The sequence below is a fragment of the Lonchura striata genome, chromosome 22, assembly GCF_046129695.1.
Source record: "Lonchura striata isolate bLonStr1 chromosome 22, bLonStr1.mat, whole genome shotgun sequence".
NCBI lineage: Eukaryota > Metazoa > Chordata > Aves > Passeriformes > Estrildidae > Lonchura > Lonchura striata.
In genome coordinates this window covers 4,335,775-4,352,281 of record NC_134624.1, presented here as the reverse complement: position 1 = coordinate 4,352,281, position 16,507 = coordinate 4,335,775, and the positions used below count along the sequence as shown (strand labels likewise).

Sequence of the window (16,507 nt, the reverse complement as noted above, 5' to 3'; positions counted from 1 at the left end):
GGAGTGCAGGTGAGGAGGAGCCCCGTGATGAACTTTAGCACTGCTGGGTGAGGAAAACCCCTGCTGCTTCCTGCTCTGGAGGGATGGAGCGGTTTTCCCCGGGAGTTTTTGTGCCCACACCAGAACCTGGTCCCTCGGCCACCGTGCAGCCTTGGCCCTGGCTGTCCCCATGTCCCCGAGCTGCGGCAGGGCCGGGGCAGCAGAGCGGGAGCGGCTGCAGTCGGGACCTGCCCAGGGTCCAGCCAGCTGCTCTGCACTTGCTGCTTTTTCCAGCCTCGTTATTTTTTATGGGCTCAACTCCTTCCCCGCAGCCTGACTCGGTTTTCTCTCGCTGTTTCTCCCGTTGGCAAGGGGAAGCACCCAAGCACCGCGTCAGCCCCAGTTAACCCTCCTGGCAGCGCCTTGACCTTTGGGGTGACGGTTCCGGGCGAATGACCAGGGACGGCCACCGCCGAGGGTGGCACCTGTGCCCGGCTCCCGGGGCCCGGGGACGTGAGCGCACCGCGCCGCCCGCGTCCGCTCGCACGGGGACAGAGCCGCGGCCGGGGCTCCGGGCAGCACGGGCACACGGAACCGGCCGGCAGCGGCCATCCCACGGAAAGGCGAGAAGGAAGTGCCGCCCAGGGCCACTCCTCCTCACCATTTCCTCTGCGGGGCTGCCTTCTGTCCGGATGAGAGCGGCGACAGAGGAGCTGCCGGCCCGGCCGAGGCCGGAGGGACGCGCCGGTGCCCGGCGCCGAGGGGACACCGCGGGTAACTGCGCTGGCATCGGCTCCCCCGTCCTGCTCCCCATCCCTCAGGGTCACCAAGGCACTCCAGGGCTGCTTCCAGCTCCATCCCTGCCACCGCCTTCTGCTCGTCCCCGGTCGCTGCTTTCCGCCAGGAGCCGCCTCGGTTTTTCAGGGATGCTCTCGCTGCCGATGGTTTGGGATGTTTCTGCTCTTCCCCTCCGCTTGCTGTCCTTCCCTTCGGACTTGGCTTCGGGGCCTGGCAAAACTTGGGGCCGGGCTGGTGGGGTTTGGTGGCGATCAGGCTGTCGGGGGGGGGGGGCTGCTGGCTGTCACCCCTGTCACCCTGCGCCGAGCTCCGGCCGTGGATCAGCCGCCCTGCTCGGCTTCTGCCCGGACGGGCCCCGGGCAGCTGCGGCTCGGGATGCCGGGGTCGTGCTGGCCCCTCCGACATTCCGGGTTTCTCCTCCCAGCCGCTGAGCCCTTTATCTGCAGCTCTCACAGCAAGGGGCTGCTTTGTGCCACCTTCCCCACGGAAATGCTCCCTTTTTGGATGGAGGGTTTGGCTCCAGCTGGGGCTGGGGGATGCCAATCTTTAGAATTTCCCAGCTGTTCCCTTTCCCCAGCAGCTTTGCCCATCCGCAGAGGCTGAGTTTGGGTGCAGCCTCCCGTGCCGGGGGTATTTTTACCACGACCGCGGCTCTCCGCTGGCCTCTCCTGCCACCAGGGGCTTCTGCCGCCTGCCCAGGGCTGTCCCCATCCTGCTCCCCTCGCCCAGGCTGCCTCCAGCTGCCCACACGGGCTCCTGTGTTGTGGAGACGTTGTTTTGGAGCAGCAGGCTGCACGAATGCAAACACTGCAAGAGCTACAGCGGGAAAGCTGGAGGCTTCCCAGCAGCGTTTCCAAGTGCAAGTTTTCCTGCGGTGTCCAGGCTCGGCACAGAACAGAGATCAGCAGTGTTTACACGAGCACTGGGATGCTGCACACCGAGTTCCTGCCTTCTCTTTCCTGTTGTTTTCACTAAATGTTAAATTAAGCTGCCGAAAGTGCACCACTGCAGGCTGGCACAGCCTCCTGCCCAGCCCTGACCCAACACTGAGTGTGCAGGGGCTGCTTTTAGAAACTTCCAGTCCTATGTAAATACCAGCAGGTATTAAGGACTGAGTCATGGCATTAACAGGGCGATTGTAGTCATGACTGGACAGATTCCTTGCTCAGGATGGGGTCCTGTCCTTCCACCCTGCCTTGCTCAACTCAGCTGGAGGGTTGGGCATCCCACACCAGTGGGATGGATGTGCTGGTGGGCTTTTGGGAAGAGGCTTTTGAACACTGGTCAGCACTCAGTCCTCACCATTCCTCACGAGTCTTGTAGGGACTTTGGGCTCTCTGCATGGACATGGCAGTGGGAGAGCAGGCTCTGGGCTGTGAGCAGCCAGATCACTTCATGTTTCAGCTGCAGCAGCACCTGGCTGTGGCCTGGCAGCCTCCATGGAGAGTGCTCGGGGTGTCCTCTGTTTCCCTGCCAGGAGCAGCCTCCCAGGCCTTGAAGGGAGCCGATGAAAAAAAGAAAATTTTAAGCAGATCTTGTTATGACAGGACAAGAGGTTATGGTTTCAAACTAGAGGACAGTGGCTTTAGAGTAGATATAAGGAAGTTTCTGAGAATGAGGGTGGTGAGGCCCTGGCACGGGTGCCCAGAGTGGCTGCCCCACTCCAGGCCAGGTTGGAAGGGGCTTGGAGCAGCCTGGGCTAGCTGGAGGTGTCCCCTGTGGCAGGGGTTTAGAGCGAGATGGTCTTTAAAGGTTCCATCCAGCCATAACTATTCCATGATTCTGTGATCCTTCTGTTTGCTAAAACTTCTCCTGTAAATTTCCATCGCCTCCTCCCTGGCATTGAGCAAACCTCCTCGTCACCTGCAAGGGCTTGGGGCTGAGACAATGTCACCCTGCGTTTGTGGAGATGTTTGTCAGTGCCTGGAGGGTTTTCTCATCCCTGGCTGAGCTCTGTGGTGTCCCTGATCCCTTGAGTCCGTGCTGGTCTGAGCTGCAGGGCTGCTCCCCAGTGGCTCTGGGGACAGCTGTCCCTTTGGGGACCTGCAGCACTGTGTGAGCGGGGTGATGCAGGATGGAGAGGAGCAGGACGTGGCTGCAGGGTGCCGTGGGGCAGCCCAGGGCTCCCGGTGGCATCCCTTGGGTGGCATCGCAGTGATGGCAGCATCCAGCCCTTCTTCCTGGTGCTGCCTCCTTGCCAGATCCTGTCTGGCTGGTTTTGCCTTTGCACACCAAGCCCTGCACAGGGTCAGGAATTAGGTCAGCAATTAGCACTCGGGGTTAATTGCTGCCAGCAGTGGCAGCTCCAGCGATGATGGCTGGGCTCTCTAACTGCCCTCTCACGGTCCCGAAATCAGCTTGTGCAGGGTGTGGGAGCGAAGCTTTGCATGTCAGAGCAGCCAGGAGGGGAGTGGGGAGAAGCAGGGAGGCAGAGGGAGCAGTCAGCACCCAGGGGTCCCGCACAGCCCCCGGGGTGACCCCGGGCTCGGTGGGTGACGGAGCCGCTTTGCGCAGGGGAAGCCAAGGCCAGAGCGTGACTCTGTGCAGGTCGGGGCTTCCTGCTGAGCTGGAGCCAGTTAATAACAAACTTCCAGACCTCCCTGTTCTCTCCAGAGTCGTGCTGCTTTTGGCAAGACCCGGTGTTGATGTTTTAAGGATGGCTGATGAAAGTGGCATTTCCTCACGCTGCCTGTGCTGGCTCTGGGGCTGGCAGTGCCACAGCAGCAAACTGTCCCTTGTGTCAGCACTGTGCAGCCCAGAGGTGCCAGAAAAATGCCCTCCCACCATGACACAGCTGCTGCCACCTCCAGCCTTGTGCCAGGCAGGGCCAGGGCAGCACATGGGGCTGCATCCAGCCCTGCAGAGCTCTGTTCTCCCAGGGGTTCCCTGCTGGGTCTGTGCCTCTTGTCACATCCCTCTGGCCTCTCCTTCTTGCTTGCCAGCTGAGGTTTGTCCATTCAGATGGTTGTCCCAGGATGACCATGTCCCTCAGTCTCATGTGGCAGCCCCTGTGTCCCTCCTGCATGTCCAGGGGTGTGTGTGGGCACACAGGGCATGGAAGGACCGTGGGGGTGGCAGGGTTGGGGTTCTGTGGGGCTGCCCCACTCCTCTCCCCACAGCCATGTGCTCAGGCACAGCCACGCTGGTTCTCTGCAGCCCCTCTGAGCCTTCCCATCCAGGGCAGCTCTCATCTCACCTCCCTGCCAAGCACATCCATCAGCACAGCCGGGAAAATCCACCCTGGGAGACGCCACCACAGCCAGGATGGCAACCATAGCAAGTTACTCCCACGCCACAAGGGGTGTCTGGTGGACAAGTGACTTCCCACAGGGTGTGTACGTGCCTGTGTGCATGTGCTGGCACAGAGGTGGGGCTTTGTGTCTTCCTTGAATTTAGCAGGTGTAGGGAAAGAGGAGGACTGGGCAGCTGTGGTTCAGAGCATGGGTCAGTCTGTGCTGCTGTCCTGCCTCCTTCTTACAGCACAGCCTTTGGCTTTGGCCCCAGCCAGCTTTGACCTTCCCTTCTGCATCTGAAGGCAGGGCTGGGTTTGTGTTACAACATCAGTTTGCATTAATTGACACTGAGGAACGACTGAGGGAGCTGGGGGTGCTCAGCCTGGAGAAAAGGCGACTCAGAGGTGAGCTTGTCACTCTGTGCAGCTCCTGGAAGGTGGCTGTGCTCAGCTGGGGTTGGGCTCTTTCTCCAGGAACTGACAGAACCAGAGCACGCAGCCTCAGGCTGCACCAAGGGAAATTTAGGTTGGCTATCAGAAAAAAGATTTTTACAAAAAGGGTGATAAAGTTCTGGAATGGCTGGCCGGAGAGGTGGTGGAGTCACCATCCCTGGGTGTGTTTAACAAAGCCTGGATGTGACTCTGGGTGCCAGGGTTTAGGTGAGGGGTTGGGGCTGGGTTGGACTCGATCTTGAAGGTCTCTTCCAAGCCAGTGTTTCTGTGAATTCTGTGAATTTCATCTGTTATTTTGCACATCTGTCCCATCTTCCAGAACGTCAGCTTAGGTCTGAAAGTCTCTGCCACTGTGCCATTGCTGATTGCTGCAGCTTTCTGCCCATTAGAAAGGGGGATATCTGTCTAATTCCACTGTTATTGATCACTTCCTGATTTTAGGAAGGTTGATTTTTATATAATTCCTTTTCTTTTTAGAAAGAAGATGATGTGAATGGACTGTAAGAACCAGAAAAGATGGAGGAAGAGCTGCCTTGCTCTGAGGTGGATGGAAAAAGCATCCTCAGGGATCTGGGGGTGGAGTTGCCCTGCATGGAGAGCAGTCCCACAGGAGACACATCTGGAGCAGAGGAGGATGCAGGAGATGTGCCCTGTGCTGAGAGCAGCATGAAAGGAGAGGCTCCTTGTGACCCAGGAATTGTCTTCACTGAGGGCAGCGTGGAAGGAGAGATGCAGGGCAGTGGCAGCGATGGGGAAGGGGAGATTCCCAGCACTGGCAGTGACAGGGAAGGGGAGATTCCCAGCACTGGCAGTGACAGGGAAGGGGACGTTCCTGGCAGTGGCAGTGACAGGGAAGGGGAGATTCCAGTCACCGATAGTGACAGGGAAGGGGAAATGCCCTGTGATGCAAAAGAGGAGGTGTCTTGCTCTGAGAGTGACGCAGAGGAAGTACCAGATGCTGTGATCACTGCTGCTTCTAAGAAAATAACTTCAATTTCCTCTCCCCTGCGGGCCATCGTCCGCCTGCGCCGGCGCTACCGGGGGCTGAAGAAAAGCCGCCTGCATTTAGAGCTGCCTCGGGAAAAGTCTGCAGAGTTTGTCCACACCAGGCTGCTTCAAAGGCAGCTCTCCCTGAGCAGAACTTCCCTGTACAGCCCTTCCATGTCCTTCTTTAATCAGTCTGGCTTTGAGAGCTCCCAGTACTTCACCTTTGACACGTCTGTGGAACATTACTCTGTGAAAAAGTGCAGGCGGAAAAAGAGCCGGAGGAAATCCAGGATGGTTCTCTACCCGGATAAAACAAAAAAATACCTCCCAGCAGAGGAGAAAAGCAAGGCAAAGCGCTGCCTCTTCTTGCTCATTGCCATTATCTTCTTCCAGATTCTCAATGCAATAGAGAACCTGGATGATAACCTCCAAAAATACGACCTCGATGGTTTGGAGAAGACCATGCACCGCGAAGTATTTGGGCAGAAGGTTGCTGTGGAAAGTATTGTGGAATTACTGAAGGACTATCTGGCTACCCACATCCACAACAAGCCTCTGGTGATCTCTCTGAATGGCCCCCCAGGGGTCGGGAAGAGCCACGTTGGCTGGGTGCTGGCCAAACATTTTCGCTCTGTCATGGACAATGACTTTGTGCTCCAGTACTTTGTGATGCATCACTGCCCCAGCGGGGTGGCTCCCCTCACGTGTGAAGTCGATCTGTCCAAGAAGATCTCTGACATGGTTACTAGAGCTGAAATAGAGGAAAAGACCCCATTGTTTATTCTGGATGAGGTTGAGCTCATGTCCCCCGTCCTGCTGGACACTCTCAGCCGATTCTTTGAGCCCAATCAAACCAACGAGTTCCTCAATGCCATCTACATTTTAATAAGCAACCTGGGAGGTGCTGAGATCACAAAGTTCCTTATCCAGAATGCCTCCACTGAGCTCCTGCATCAGCAGCGGGGAGCTGAAGAGCTGCTGAGCATCGTCCAGCCAGTGCTGGTCAGTGTCCACCCTCTGTGGAAGGCTGCAGACATCATCCCCTTCGTCCTTCTGGAGAAGGCTCATGTCATAAACTGCTTCCTGGAGCAGATGAGGAGGGAGGGGCTCTACCCCGACCAGAAGCACATTGAAAATTTAGCAAATCAGCTCAGTTACTACACTACAGGGGACAAGCAGTACTCCAGCATGGGCTGCAAGCAGGTCGTGACCAAAGTCAACCTCCTGTAGGGATTTACTGCAGAGACCAAGCCCTGCTCTGGGGCTTTGCAAAGTTCTGTGCTCACGAGGAGCCTGTTCCAGCAGGCTGTGCTCAAGGTGTCCTGGCTCTCCCTGCACTGCCTCTGCCCTGGTCCAGGCAGAGGGGTGGCAGCCTGGACAACCTCGTCCCTGTTCTACTCCAGAGACTTCACTTTTTCCTGATGTTCTGTGGAAAAGAAAGGGCAAAGAAGCTGGAGCCACCTCCCAATAAGTGCAAGATGCTTTGTTCTTCATTCTCATTTGGGATTCTTGTCATTAAGGAGTTTTGAGGTGGCATCCAAAGCTGCAGGATATAAACAGGATGGAACAATCCCTGGGTCACTGCCCCTGCAGAATATGTCACCTCACGTGCCTCACTCTCTCAAGGCTCACAGCTCCTTGTTTCCTTGGTCCTGGCTGGTGTGTGCAGAGCAGAGGCAGGGCTGGACACCTGGCACTGGGACAGTTTGTGCCTCCTGCCCCCAGATGTGCAGACCTGCCTTCCCCAGCTCCTGTGTGACCACATCCTCAGGAGAACTTTTTGGACCTGTTCCTGAGCTGTTCTGAGCTCATCCCTGAGCTCACCTTTGGCACCTGCAGTGAGATTTCTGCCTTGCAGGTGTGTTTGGGCTTGTCTCAAAGACTGCTCAGCTGTGCCAGATGGTGCAGGAATAACTTCTGGATTCATTCAGGTCTGGTGGTGACACCTCATCCTCAGAGCTCTTCTGCTTTTTGCCTCTGGGGACACGTCACTGTGGGCAGGCATTATCTCGAAAGCCCAAAGCAACAATCGATGGATATTTAACAACACACACAGGAAAAGACAGTTTGGACTGATGGAGTGGGAATCCTGAGCTTGTTCCCAATCCTGAGAGGCCAAGAAGAGGCTTTGCCATTGAGCCTCAGGTGAGATGTGGCCTGGGAGCAGCTTGGGAAGAACACACAGCCACGTTTTGAGCAGAACTGAGCAGGTATTTATGACATTGTTTTCTCAGGTTGTGGTTTTGTACAAGATTTCTACAACTTGCTGTGAATTCCCAGACAAGAAACCTTGTGGATGTTTGCACTGGGGTTTTGATTCACCTCTTTCTAATTGTTGGTCTCCAAAGACTCTGTCACATACTCCAGCTTCCAGAGCTATTGTCAGGAATAAACCCAAACTATCTTGAATAAAATAATTGAAAGTAGATTTCTTTCATTTGACTGAAATTTGGATTTCCTCCAAAATTTCGCTTCTGGAGCCATGTACCCCTGGTAAATCCAATCCCAAACCCACACAGTGCAGCAGTGCCAAAAGCTGGGTCCTACCCAGCTCCATCCAAGCCACCTCCTAAATTCATGTGCCCTCAAAAAACAACGTGTGGGAGCTGGTTTCCACAGCTTAGAGAGCTTAACTTAAGCAGTAAGCTTAGCTTAATGCTAAGACATTTGGGATGCTTTTATCCTGGATGAGGAACAACTCAGGGACCAGGATTCCCCCCCTCCAGCTGGGAGAGGGGCAGATGTGAGTTGTGATTGTCTCAACAATTTTTTTGTTTACAAATGCCACCCAGGGGGTGTTGGGTTGTGCCAGAGGTCCCTGGGTGCCTCCACACCAACCCCCACCCTGTGCAAAAGTTGGGGGTGGCTTTGAGTGGAGCTGAGCATCTGCAGAGTTTGTTTCCACTCCCTAAGGCTCTCCTGCCCTAAATCAGGGCTACCAGCCATTCCCTGAGCCTGAGTTTTCCTGAGTGGCCCGTGCACCTTGAAGATCTGCTGAAGTGTTTGTGTCTCACAAAGCTCCTCAGTGCACAGAGGTGGGGCTCAGCTTCCTGCTGCCTGAACACCACCTCATCCCTCCCTCTGGGGGCTCTTGTCAGACAGCACAGGGACATCCAGGCTATGGAGAGGGCTTTTCCTGCCAGAAGATGAGGATGCAGGACTCGCATCCCAGCTCAAATGGCTCTCTAGGTTGTCCCCTAGGCTTCCTCAGTTGGCAAAAGCTCTTCCCGAGTCGGGGCACATCTCTGTTGTGCTGGGAGCAGTGATTTGTGGCAGGCTGCTGCCACCCTGCTGCAGACCCTGTGTTTGGTGCCCTGTTGAGCTGTTCCCTGTCCCTGCTGGCTGGGGCTCCTGGGGACACGTGCAGGTACCCTGCACCCTGCAGCTGCATCCCACAGCCACAGTGGGGTTTGGGCCAAATTCCCCTTTTGCATTTGCCCTGGGGAAAGTGCAGGGCGATTCCAAACAGCTCTGGAGTGAGGAGGATGCTGTTACTGCCCAGGAGAGCAGGCAGTGAAGGAGAAGGGTGGCAGGGGATAGGAAATAGGTCATGTCTTGAGGGCACAGCCTGTGACCCCACTGCCAGCCTGGAGCTTTCCCTGGGCTGGGGTCCCGTGGGCAGGAGCTCCAGTTGCTCTGGTGTGTGAGCTGGGAGGGTTTGTTTTATTTATTTCATACAGTGTTTATGAGCTGCTCTCCCCAGGCCTTGGAGCACTCTGGGCAGGAGCTGGGGCTGGGGTTCCCAGGACACTCGTGCACCAGGGATGGGATGTGCCCTGTGCTGCTCCATGGACGTGGTCCAGCTCCAGCCACAGGAAGGTGGCTGGGTGCACGTTCTGCTGGAGCTCTGGAGAACTTCAGCTGCCTCAGGGAGAAGAGCTTTGGATTTAGATATTCCTAAAAAGGACCTAATCCCCAGCAGCCTCCCTTAATCAAAGCAGCCTGTCTGAAGCTGCCTCCAGAGGTGGGTGCTGGCTGGTGGGGCCAGCCTGGCTGCCAGGCTGGGTCCTCCTGGGGTTTCCCTGCACCAGGGGAAGGTGTGATGGCCCAGGAGAGAGCTCTGTGTTACACAGCATCACCCCAGTGCCCAGTGCTGCCCGAGTGCTGCGGGGGCTGCTGCCAGTGCTGAGTGCCCACCCAGCAGGACCTTGTCCTCTCTCCTGAGGTTTCTGGCTGTCCCTGAGGATCTGTGATAATGGCCCAGGGCACCTGAACAGTGTTTGCAGAGAGAGGCAGACAAACGGGTGCAGAGGGATCCCATCTCCACGTGCACCAGTGACTTGTCCCTGTGCTAAGGGCAAGGAAAAGCTGCTGCCAGTCCCTAGGACAGACTCGGTTCTTTCTTTCCAACTCCTGTGGTCATCACTAAACAGGTGAGGTGCCACCAGGAAAGCAGATTTAGATCCCAGTGATGGCAGGGAAGATCAGGGCTGCAGCAGAGGAGAAAAGAGCAAGGACAGCCCAGGCAGGTCAGGGCTGCAGCTCCTGGCAGGGTGCAGAGGGAATGTCTGCAGTGGCTTCTGAGACCTTGCAGTGATGAGTGAATCCTGGAAAGGTGGAGGGAGGACAAGCATCCCTTATCCATGGGAAGGAGGAGGAGGGACAGGCAAATACAGGAGTGAATGCATCCTGGAGAGATGGGAGAAATTGCATCCAACGTTTTTCAAAAATAGTTGTAACCATAGAATCTAGTTTCCTCCTCTTACAGGATATTCAGAGAATAGCTGTTAATAGTTACTGGGATGAACTGGAAAGAGTTTTCCAGAGCTGGGGAAACTAAATATTCCATAAATGGTGGGAGAACAGAGTCAGACAGACGTGGTTTGTCTGCCCGTGGAATTTGGAGGGGAAGGGGAGCTGAAAGGCACCCAAGCACTGCAGGAGACAAGCTTGGGGTGGAAATCATAAAGTGGGGGAAAGGTCTGAAAGAAGGTGCTGCAGAGGAGGGTGTGAGTGAGCAAATGCACGTTCCAGGACGGGGAGGGTGAAGGGCTGAAAGGAAAACAAGCCTGGGGGCATCGCAGCACTCACAACTCCACAGGAGGGATAAGGCCCCGGGGCCGAGAATGGCAAACATCCCGTTAAAATGTATAAATAGGTGTGTTGCATATGCAAGGGATGAAGTAATGCCGGGCCACGCTGGAGCAGTGTGGCACCATATTTGGGCACATATTTGGGCACCTCTCGGGCAGGGAGGGAGGCAGAGCCGGGTGCTGTGCCCCCCCAGCATCCTGCCGGGAACGGGGGCGATGGAGCCCGGGGAGAAGTTTCAGGTGAAGCACGATAAGAGCTTTCAAATATGCAAAACACGGGCAGAAAGGAGACGGCGGTGCTGGGTTCCCGCAGCCCTCCTCGGGCAGGCGTGGAGCTGGCTGGACAGGGAGGTTTCTGTAAAACTCTGGGGAAGCTGCTGAGCACCACAGTGGGCTGAGGAGAGAAGCTGCAGAGCTGCTGCTGACCCCCGGACTGAGGCTGCTTTGGGCTCTGCTCGGGGGTCTCGGGAGCTCCCACTTTGCCTGTTCTCTGTCACCCCTCCAGCTGGATCCCCCTGCCCAGCACTGAGCTGCTCCTGCCAGCCGGAGAGATTGCACCAATCGATCATCATTCCTCTCTAGGAGATGTGCTTCAGCTCCTAAAACATCTGCATTTAGGTGCAGAGTTTCGGGCAGCTGCATCTGAAAGCTGCCAGGCTGGTGAGATCAGCGAGTCTGCTCAGAGGGGCTGGTTTCCAGGTGGGATGGGTTAGAGGGAAAGCAGCCAGCACTGAAACTGCTTTCAGTAGTGTGTGTAGATTAATGCTGTCATAAACTAATCTGGAAACTCATTTACTTCCCCTTGACACTTCCCCCTCATCAATTCAGTTTATCGATATATATTAGGTATTGTTTTATCTGTGTCTAGAGCCACCCCCAAGGAAGTGCCTGCAGAAGGAGCAGCCCTCCCCAGCACCCTTTGTGTTCTCCGGGTGCAGATGTGGAGCTGGTGGCCTCCCCCTGTCCCCCTGGGCACTGTGGGGTGTGACAGCAGCTCCTGCTGCTCCTCCAGCCCTGCAGGTCACAGCTGAGCCCCTCACAGCTCCCTGCAGGACACAAACAGTCCAGGATCTTCTGTGGATGCTAATCTGAGTTTTGTGCTTCCTGTGATGTCTTATCAGTTGATCCCTCAGACTGGAATTCAGCTGCCCTAATTTTGGTAACTTGAGGAAGGCTGAGTAAATCTGCCTGGGATTTCCCCATCCCTGCCTCCTGCAAAAAGCCTGTCCAGGAAGCCAGGCCTGGGAAAAGACCACCTGGAAAACCTCCCCTGAGGAGGGGAGGGGACATTTTTGTGGCCAGCAAGTGATATGTGAAAGAATGTAAAGCATTAATTGCAGCCAAACCCTCTGTTTTCACCTGTGCCTTTGCCCCTCTCCTGCTCCTATCAAATGTGCCTCACTGGTCCAATATGCCTCACAGGCCCATGTGGTACCTTTCCTGTTCTCCTGATTTAAAAAAACAGTTTAAAAAAAAAATTCAATATCCTTCAAAAAGACATTCCCAGAATGTATGGTCTCCTTTTAAACTCTCTGAGCCACCCAGCACAATTTTTGTGCAGCAGCAGTTGCAGGCTGAAATCAGGGAATCCCGTGCTGCATTCCCAGCTGCCAGGCTCTCCAAAACTGTGGCTGAAGGAGTTTGTGCCCTCTCAGCTGGCACCACCTGGTGTTTTCATCCTGTGCTTTTCTTGACATATCAAACAAACTTCCCAGTTCTTCCTGAGGTGACTTCATGTGGGATCAAGGTCCCTGAGTCACGGGCTTGCTCTGCCTTCACCGAGGGCCTGCATCTCCCTGGGTGCCGTGGGGGCCTTGCAAAGTCAATTCTGAGCTTTTCCTTCCAGGACGAGCTGCTCCTTGGCTTCAAGGTTGTTGCTTCTCTGTCCAAGTGAAGAAGTGCCTTGGGTGTGCTCCAGCTGTTCTGGATGATGGAATGAGCATTTCTGCTCCTCCCTGCAGATCCTGCAGCACAGACAGCACAAACAGCTCTGCATTCCTGGCAGCCTCGAGGTCAGGACACGATGCTGAGTGTGGCAGAACTCTTTGGCCTGACGTGACCTGGTGTCCTCAGCTCCATCTGTGCATGGCCTCTGTCACTTCCAGCTGCAAAAGCCACTCCTTGGTGCTTCCTTCTGCCAAACATCCAGCACTCCCAGCTCTGAGTGCTGCTCCCCAAGCAGCCACAGCTCAGGTTTTGCCTTTGGTGGTCAATGAAATGCTCTGAAGTCTCCGGGTGAGAAAGGGTGGATGAAATTCAGTGCTTTGGATCCAGCTCAACAGGTGTTTTTATTTTTCCTTGCTCCTGGTGGGCAGATCTGCTGCTTCAGGGCTGATTCATCTCCTCACCTGAGGAGGATCCAGTGACCTGCTTGGACAAGTTACAAATACAAACCTGTGTTACACTGGCATGACGGGAGTGGGTAATGGGGGCTGGAAATAGGATTTGTCCCTACAGGTCAGCCCCCCTCTTCCTGGGACTCCCTCTGAGGCTGGGTCTGTGCTTGCCTCCCTCCAGCTGGGAGTTGGGCAATGCTGGCAGATGGATTAGGGGGGTGAGGGGTGGAACTTCACTGGAAAGCTCTACGTGCTGAAGAGCAGGTGATGCCACTGGTGCCAGGGCTGGAGGCAGCCCCTGGTGCTGTGTTCAGGAGCTGCCTGCTGACTGCACCAGGGTGACACAGCTCAGGTGCTGGCACAGCTGGAAAAAGCTGATTGGATCTGGCTTCCTCCTTGGGTATGATCCTGATTGAAATAAAGAAGTTGAATGTAAAACCAAATCTTTGGGGTTTGTCTTGAACATCCACCCAACACCCAGGTGTGCACTTGGAGCAGTGCCTGTGGCACTTTCTCCTGGTCTGGAACTCATGGTCTGGGAGGAAGTTGCCCATCCCCAGCCTGACTCACTCAGCTGTTGGGACGGGTGGGTCTGAGGGCCCAGACACCACAGGCAAAGCAGCAGCAATCCACACGAGTTATTTCTTCATTGTGTGCTTCTGTTAACCCACCAGTGTGCCTTGGGTGCTGCCTGACAACATTTCACAGTCCAGGCAGGGCTGGGCAGTGCCTGGGCCTTGCTCCCTGGGAACAGTGTTTGCCACCAGAGTTAAGGATGAGCCATTCCACCCCACTCCAAGGAGCTTCCCTGAGAGATGTCACCCCTGAGGCCACCTGGGACAATTTTTTACATCTTAGGAGCTGCCTTGCCATGAGTTTTGGAATTTTGGAATTTTGGAAGCAGCAGTTTTTTCTCCCAGCCCTCTGGCCTTTGCCTTGTAGAGAAGAGGGGGGAAAAGATTACCCAAAGCCACTGGGGTGCTGTCTGTGAGCCCTCAGGTTTAAACACTCACCTGGGCAGCACAAGGGAGAGCCCTGGGGAAGGATTTTTCAGCAGCAAGTGCCTTGAGGGGAGCCCCAGGCTCCAGCTCCAGGTTTGAAAGGGGATTGGGGGTGATTGCAAAAGCCACCAGCAGCGTTGCCACGTGGAATTAATGCCCCATCACCTTGGATGTGCTGGCTGGCCCATTCCTACATGAGGGAGCCCATGTACTGCAGCCACAGTTAGTTATTTTATTTTGGCCTGAGTTTGCAGTGGAATAAGCCTGAAGGGTGAGAGTTGTGCTGCTGTGACAGGTGACACAGGGGTGATTTACAGGGCTGGAGCACAGGGATTGATGCCTTGTGACTCAAAGCCAACATCACTTTGGTCTTCCTAGAAGCAGAAAGCAAGAAATGTTAGAGAGCCCAAAGGGCAAGGGGAGATGTCAAAGAATAGTTGTTAAACTGTCAAAAGAGCGTTTTGAAATTGGAAATTTTGTCCTTTGCTGCTTTGTGGTGGCTAAAGTCTGACTAAAAAGACTTGGGAGTGATCAAGTTCTACTTATGTGTGATCTGTGGAAGGTGTCTCTGCCCAAGGCAGTGGGGTTGGAACCAGATGATCTTAAAGACCCCTTCCAACCCAAATCATTCTAGGATTTTATGATGCTATTGTTTGGTTTTGCAGGAGCCATCCAGACATGACTGCCCAGGGTCTTTTTACAGAAACCCATCCTTCATTCCCTGCTGCTCAAGGTGGCCCATGATGACCAAGGCACATGAAGTTTGCAGCTGAATCTTCCAGATTTGTGACAAAGACCTGAGAGAGCTGTAGCCCTTTCCAGCAGGTTTGTGGGCACTCAGCCCTTTCAGGCTCTGTTTAGTCATTACAAGGCACAAAGAATCTGAAATGTGAGTGCTGGTTTTTTCCTTTTCTGGGCATATCTGAGCTGGAGCTTGCCAGAGCAAGTGCTGAGGTTGTTCATTTTTCTGGGGCAGAGTGCTGAGATTGCACAGGGTCAGAACAGAAACTGCAGTCTCCCATCTCTGTCCCTCCAGCTCAAGACCAGGGTTGCTGGTGGATGGGGTGGGAAGGCAGGGGACAGCACTGCCACCCTCAGATTCTGTTCTTTATAGCTAATACATGAATTTCAATGAAGGAAACACTCTCAAAAGCACTGAAATGTCTCAGGGCAAAGCCTTGTGGTAGACAGTGGTAATAAAGGAGAGCAGAACTGGGGAGGAGAAAACTTGGAGCGTGCCCTTACACTGCTGTTAGCAGCGAGTGCCCCTGGGCAGATAGTGAGCAGATAGGGGCTGCTGGGGTACAGACATTCCAGAGTGATTTCCGAGCCGGCTGAGCTCCTCCCCTCATCACTTCACTCATCAAAGTGAGTATTTATAGCACAGGTAGGAGCAGGGGGAGAATCAAAGAGGAGCTCCCTAGAAAGACGCATAAATCACTCTGAGAGTTCAGCTCTGGGGCGCTGTATTTTTTGCTTTAATGAGAGTGAATAAAAACTCTGGTGTTATTATTAATATTTCTTAATATTATTTCAGCGGTCTGCTTTTTGCACTAAAGAATTCTTTGAGGTATTTCCATAGAATTCTCCCAGCTCTCAGAGCTACACCTGCAGACTGCTAAGGACATGCTGCCTTACACCAGAGAAAACATTTTCTCCAGCACAGATCTGCTGAAAAACAATTCAGAAAATCTGTCTGGGCCGATATTTGCTGCCCAAGCTGTCAGGAGACCTTCAGGCCTCTCAACAAAGCGCAGCAGGAAAGCCAGGAAAGTGCTGTACCCAGCCCACGTGAGAAAATACTTGCCACGTCAAGAGAAAGATCCAGTCAAGCGGTGGCTGCTCTTCTGCGCTGGCATCATCCTCATCCAGGTGTTAACTGAGGCTCCTGAGCAGGAGAGGCTGGCCGGGGGGCACAGCCCTGCAGGGAGGCTGCCCTGTGCAGCAGCAGCAGCATCCCCAGGAGCTGCTGGGCTGGCAGGGAACCGCTCCAGAGAACACTCAGCTGCTGCAGGAATCGCCTCCTCCGCAGCCACGGGGCACCGGGCTCCCGGCGCGGCTGCTGTGCCACAGCAAGCCCGGAGCCACCCGGGGGCTTCCTGCTGGGCTGGCTCCTCCCGGGCACAGCTCTGAGCTGCCCTGGCCCTGCACATCGGCTGGGGCACCTGGGCATCGGCTGTGGCTCCTGGACATTGGTTATGGGCACCTGCACATCAGCTGTGGCTCCTGGGCTTTGGCTGTGGCACCTGGGCATCAGCTGCAGCTCCTGCACATCAGCTGCGGCTCCTGCACATTGGCTGCAGCACCTGCACATCGGCTGGGGCACCTGGGAATCAGCTGTGGCACCTGGGCATCGGCTGTGGGCAGCTGCACATTGGTTATGGGCACCTGCGCATCAGCTGTGGCACCTGGGCCTGGGCTGTGGGCACCTGGGCATCAGCTGCAGGTCCTGCACATCAGCTGCAGGTCCTGCACATCAGCTGCAGGTCCTGCACATCGGCTGTGACTCCTGCACATTGGCTGCAGCTCCTGCACATTGACTGTGGGCACCTGGGCATTGGCTGTGGGGACCTGCACATCAGATGTGACTCCTGCACATTGGTTATGGGGACCTGCACATTGGCTGTGGGCACCTGGGTTTCGGCTGCAGATCCTGCACATCACCTGTGACTCCTGCACATCGGCTGT

General features: G+C 55.2%; 1 protein-coding gene across 1 annotated transcript; it reads left to right on the top strand.

Moving 5' to 3' along the window:
* Positions 1 to 655: 655 nt before the first annotated feature.
* On the top strand, positions 656 to 7,875 carry TOR4A (torsin family 4 member A). The gene is made up of 2 exons (XM_021547663.2): positions 656 to 753; positions 4,940 to 7,875. Exon 2 carries the CDS (start codon positions 4,979 to 4,981, stop codon positions 6,677 to 6,679), a length of 1,701 nt encoding a protein of 566 aa, XP_021403338.2. The 5' UTR covers positions 656 to 753; positions 4,940 to 4,978; the 3' UTR covers positions 6,680 to 7,875.
* Positions 7,876 to 16,507: the final 8,632 nt, after the last annotated feature.